This window comes from Gopherus flavomarginatus, chromosome 2 (genome assembly GCF_025201925.1).
Source record: "Gopherus flavomarginatus isolate rGopFla2 chromosome 2, rGopFla2.mat.asm, whole genome shotgun sequence".
In the NCBI taxonomy this organism is placed as follows: domain Eukaryota; kingdom Metazoa; phylum Chordata; order Testudines; family Testudinidae; genus Gopherus; species Gopherus flavomarginatus.
The window spans coordinates 58210499-58215839 of NC_066618.1; the positions used below are offsets into that span (position 1 = coordinate 58210499).

Sequence of the window (5341 nt, forward strand, 5' to 3'; positions counted from 1 at the left end):
ATGGTGGCACAATACAGTTCTTGGGCCTTATTAATTTAAAATGTAAGGTGGACTGATAGAAACATTCTGTCAAAAAGGAGTTTTGTACAGCATACTTTATTAGGGCCAGATTCTCTATTGCCCTGTTCCTTAGGTAGCCATTTACATCAGTGCTAAGAGGGTGTAAAATGTTACCAGTTAAGAATGATGCAGCAGGCTGGGGAATCTAGCCCTTACTGTTTACCCCAGTACAGAGTAACCATTGAGTACAAGTATTGATGAAAATCTCAATCTTAAAACAGTCTGAATGATGAACAACTGATGATTCCCAGTCTATGTTGAAAAATTGACTGCTTACAACATATTTCACAACATTTGGTGAATAATGTGCAGGATTAAATTGTGTTTAGAAGAAAGATTATATTGATTACTATTTTAACCATAAGTTTGTAACCTGATAATCATTAATGGAAAAATATAAATAAATTGGGGTGGTTTTATTAGCTTGAAAAACCTCCCAAATATATATTTCTTTTCTACAATGTACACATTGAGAATTGTTAAATATGAGCCTGGTTTGGACCACTAATAAGCACCAGCTGTTAGATGGTCATATAAGACTTCTACAAGCCAACCATTGAAAGGTTATTTTTATGCTAAATATTGCTGCCAGACTTTTTATGGCACTTGCCTTAAGTGGTGTAAAACATCCCACTTTATTAGATTGCATGCCATGATTGGTCAAAAATGTGTGGCTTTTCATACATGTTAGAACCCCAAAGACGATACATCTTTACAGCAGTTTATTTTGTAAAAAAAAAACAACAAAAAAACAAGAGAGAGAGAAATGGATGAATTTGAAAGGAAGTCTGATCTATCTTTCGATTGCACACTTTAAAAAAAATAATACAGAGCTTATGATGTACAAAATTGTTTTTAAAATGTTCCTTGCAAAATAAAACCCAAAACTATTAATGTTCAGAATGAAATATATATATATATATATATGTACCAAGAATGCTAAAACATCTGTTTTACATTATCTTCAAAATGTATATTCTAATCCAGTCACAAATCATAGGAAAATACTTTGATACATGGAAAAAGCTATAAAACATAAGATAAACAGTTTGAAAAAAATAACATGTAAAAAGCTCATTAAATAATTACAGTGACAAATAAATAGTTTATTCAGTTTTACTTTTCAATTGCTGCCATGCATATTTTAGTTTTTGGTAGACAGAATAAAAAGATCAGCATGCAAGATATTGTTTTGTTAGAATGAAACTGACAACAGTTACTGGTTGCTGCTTTTAAGCAGATGTGTCAAAAGTTCATAAAATATTATTCGGAAGGCAAGAGACATTTGCTAATCAACTGTTCCTGTGAAAACTCACAACAAAGCACCTTTCTAAAAAATAAAATTTCAGTGAATGTTCATGGGAACAATTCTTTGCCTCCACACCTCAAAAAAAAAAAAAAGACTTCATTGTGTGGGGTTGGAAGGCTTGTGGTACTGCCCATCTGGAGTATTTGGAAAATCACCAAAAAGGTCCATATGCACAGAATGCCGTTTTGAGCTTGGTCAGAGCAATGCACTGTCAAGTGAGAACACAGCAATGGCAGACTTGTCTTTTAAGCAGTCAGATCTGTAAAGAAGATGATAACAGATGAGTTCAGTTTTGGGGGAAGGGTTGCCTGACTTCTAACTTGAGCTGTGCTTGCTGGATTTACTGGCTCTTTTTCTCTCTTTGTGATGCTGGGTGGGCTTTGCCTGAGAGCTTCCCTCAAAATTGTGGCTGGACTCATTGTGCTGCCTGGTGTACCTCTTGCATTTGCAGGCTGTGACCACGGTTATTTTGTAGGTTCTTGTACTTCCATCTTGACACTGGAGCTGGATCCTCTGTGTGCGAGTTTTGTCATTGACACATCTCCACTCTTGGGAGCTCCTTCTGCTCCAGTACTTGGTTCCATAACCTCCCCCAATCCAGTTGGGGAGCACTGGCAAAGGAAGGCACTCACCAGCACACACAAGCTCTTTCAAAGGATTTATGCTGGTACACTGCCCGTCTGAAATGTACTTGGTGGATCTCAGTTCCCGGCAGCCAACTTGAACGCGATCTGCAAAATGCACAGAACAATGAACATTGAGACTCATAAAGAAAAGATTTCCCATGCCAGCCTTCAGACTCCAACTCATTTTCAGATGATCACAGCATGCATAGCAATTGATGACAGAGGCTTAGACTATAAGCTTTTGGGGATGATCTTTAATTATATATGTATAAAGTGCCTAACACAACAGGGCCTTGATCCGTGATGGGGGCCTCTAGGTGCTATCACAATACAAATAATGATATTTATGTCATAGCACTGCAGGAGCTATATAGTCACAGTAGAGGAGGCAATTTCATTCTAAACCCCCTTGGTCAGGTGCATGGAGGAAAAGAATGCCCTGGGGCTGAAATGTCTCTTGCTTGTTCTTAGAAGGAATTTGCTCTGGGATGTTTGGTAAAACTCTGTTTGACCATTAGTGTGAAAAATAGTGGTTTTAGGATTTTAGAAAATATTCTAATGCATTTGAATAAAGAATTGTTTTATTTTAAATCTTTATATTTGCTATGGATTTAGTCTCCAGTGAAGTCTAGTGTTCTGAAGAAAAACTTTTATAAATAATAAAAGTTGTAAGTGTTTGAAAATTATGTTTTGCACATGATGTTCAAATTTTTAACCATGTACACTGGTCATTTTGCCTTAAGGATAACATATGAGTCTGTGCAGTATTCCTTATACAGTACTTCTTATACCTAATAGAGGTAATACTGCAAATCCCGAGGCAACTTTTTAGTTGTCTAGGTAAGCTAACATGTTATAAAGGCGCATGTTTGTACGTGCTATTATGTGCAGCTCTGCTCATTGCAATAAACACAACTGTTTAGTTCAGTAATTACACTTAGACATGAAGGTAATATAATATGCAATCCTTCACTGGCTCTTCTCTTCCTCTTTCTCAAGGAAATGTACAGTGGAGATTGTACACATATTATACAAGAGGGCAGGCTCACAATTGATGCTTTTAAAAATAGAAGTAATAATCACTAGAATGATACCTTAGAGTACAAATAAAATGGTTTGAAGATACCTCACCCCATTAGTTACAAGATACTTCTGTTTTGGTTTGGTTTTTGAATCAAACTCTAATCAGAGGCATTGAGTTAAGACAACAATCTCTCCTTGTCCTTTTCCCTACTGCTTGCAAGGTGCACAGTCCAGGGGGATTAGGAATTTGAAGACTGTTCTGGACAGATGATTTATAAAAGGACTGGTTTCTGGACTGCTTGACTCGCCTGAATGATTCAAGCTTGCCTTCTTCCCTGCAGCTGCGCTCAGGAATGTACCTGGAAGCAGCTGATCACAGCTTTGATTTGTTTTGCCTTCTGTTTTTATGTATATACAGGTTCAGCTTTTCTGTAGTGATAGTTCGTTGAGAATGAATACCTACTGGGCTGCTCCAGTAATCTCATAATGAGGAGACATTTCCTGTGCAGTTAAACCACCCGTATTCATAAAAGCTGACACGTCTTGGCTTTGCTGAAGGATATTGCCATCCTTTTTTGTCTTTGCTTTCCAGCAATGATGCTGTTCTTACTGAATGAATGTGAGTCGGTTTTTCATTTTAGCTTAATGAAGTGGGGATGGGAGGGAAAGGATCAAGCCAGAAAAAGGTTTCCACATCCGCAGAGTATCTATCGGACCCTTTATACATATAATTCAGCAGGGAGGAAAAAAATTCCGTAACATTAAAAAAAAAAAAAAAGTAAGTTGGAGCAGAGATCACAGTTAGGTTGTGAACTTGTTTGTTTACTTTTGCTAGAGGCGTTAAGAAGGTAAGTGCTAAACCAGGAAGTGAAAAACAAAGATCTGGAACAAAATCAAAAGCTTTTAGTCTGGAAGAGTTACATTTCTGAAGTAGCCCACAGAGAGCTACTACGCTGAAAGCCAGAGTGAGTGAGCTAAGAAAGTGAGCACCTTTAAAATGTCGTTTCCCCCATTTTCTTTACCTTCCTCCTCTTTTCTACTGCAGTAGCATCAAAAACTGAGTTCCCAGTTTAAATGACTGAATCTGAGATACAGTTAATCGTGTGATGCCCCATACAAGTTGAGAGTGAAGTTGGTCGGTGTGTGTCCGGAGGGAGTAAAGAACTAACAGAACATATTTTCCTTCCCTAGATTTAAGTTTAGATTTTATTTTCCTTGACGTATCACCGGGAACCTGCAGGGATAAAGCGTGTTCAGGCAAAGCCAGAAGGCCATGCTTAGTGTGTAGCTCTGGGTAGTAACAAATCCACCGGGTTTTTGTTCACAATTACCCCTAGGAAAACGTGCTCATTGACAAATGCGTGGTGCTTCCTGAAAACTGGACATGGGTTCGAAAAGAAAAGCAGAGTTACATTGGTTAGGCATAACCCCACCCTACAATAGGTGAAGCCAGGGTTGGGAAACGCTACAAGTTAAACACTTACTGTTACGATCTAATCCAGTGCGGCCGTAATGCCTGCCTCCGTTTCTGGCTTGGTTCAGCGTGCTGTTGCTGCTTGGGCTCGCTGGAACAGGTTTGACCACATGTGTATAAAGGATCTCTGTGGCATCATTCTTGAAAGCCAAGCAGCTTTTCATGAAGACGCAGGCTAGGAGAAAGCCGGAGAAGTGAATAGCAGGGAGAATCATGGTTGGTTCGGTTTCTGTCTGACGGCGCTGGGTGAATTCCTTTTCTTCAACTTCTTCCCTATAACTCTGAAATGCCTCTTGAAGGTTTCCTTTATATATCCACAGAGGCTTGGCACTCATGCAGGTGCAAAATTGTGGATTGATTCGGAATGAAAACATAGAGAAGGGGTGGGATCCCTACACGATCCCTCAAAGACATTTTACCAATCGAAAAGACGACTGCGGCAAAGGAGGAGTCTGCTTACACTAATTGCAGGATTCCTAGTTGGGGCTTTGAGGGTGTCAGGAAACTGTGAACTGTATGGCAGGAGGCAGACTTGAGGTAGAGACTGCAGGCTCTGTTCTGCCATTCCAAGGCCCCTGCATATCTGGGATTTTTGTGTGATGCGATTGAAACAAAGTGTAACTGGGTGTCTGCTGTCTTTTTCCTCTTATACAAAGTTGCTATTCCCTCTCCCACAATGTGCCTTTGGGAGAACGGGCCAGCTGTGTAAAGAATGAAAATATTACAGAAAATATACAAGTTACACACATTTTAGCTATTAAGAATAAGTCTTTACATTTTCCACAGTATATTTTTTGAAAAGTTCCCTCCAGATAGATTTAAATAATGCAGCTTTTATCAACATGGACC

The 5341-nt window shown here is 38.8% G+C and overlaps 1 protein-coding gene across 2 annotated transcripts; it reads right to left on the reverse strand.

Annotated features, from left to right (window-relative positions):
* Positions 1 to 1454: 1454 nt before the first annotated feature.
* Positions 1455 to 4882, reverse strand: SOSTDC1 (sclerostin domain containing 1). 2 transcript variants are annotated; one of them, XM_050938731.1, is made up of 3 exons: positions 4503 to 4882; positions 2002 to 2100; positions 1455 to 1628 (listed from the first exon to the last, which is right to left on the reverse strand). In XM_050938731.1, exons 1-3 carry the CDS (start codon positions 4864 to 4866, stop codon positions 1615 to 1617), a joined length of 477 nt encoding a protein of 158 aa, XP_050794688.1. In that variant the 5' UTR covers positions 4867 to 4882; the 3' UTR covers positions 1455 to 1614. The 2 variants fall into 2 exon arrangements, with proteins under 2 accessions (XP_050794688.1, XP_050794687.1); XM_050938730.1 differs by having other exon boundaries at positions 1455 to 2100.
* Positions 4883 to 5341: the final 459 nt, after the last annotated feature.

Bases quoted from the DNA above. Each gene is read 5' to 3' on its own strand.
- SOSTDC1 (XM_050938730.1), bottom strand. From the start codon at position 4,866: ATGTTTTCATTCCGAATCAATCCACAATTTTGCACCTGCATGAGTGCC. The intron at 2,101-4,502 runs GTAAGTGTTTAA...TGCATTTTGCAG, and splicing joins CACTGGATTAGATCGTAACA to ATCGCGTTCAAGTTGGCTGC.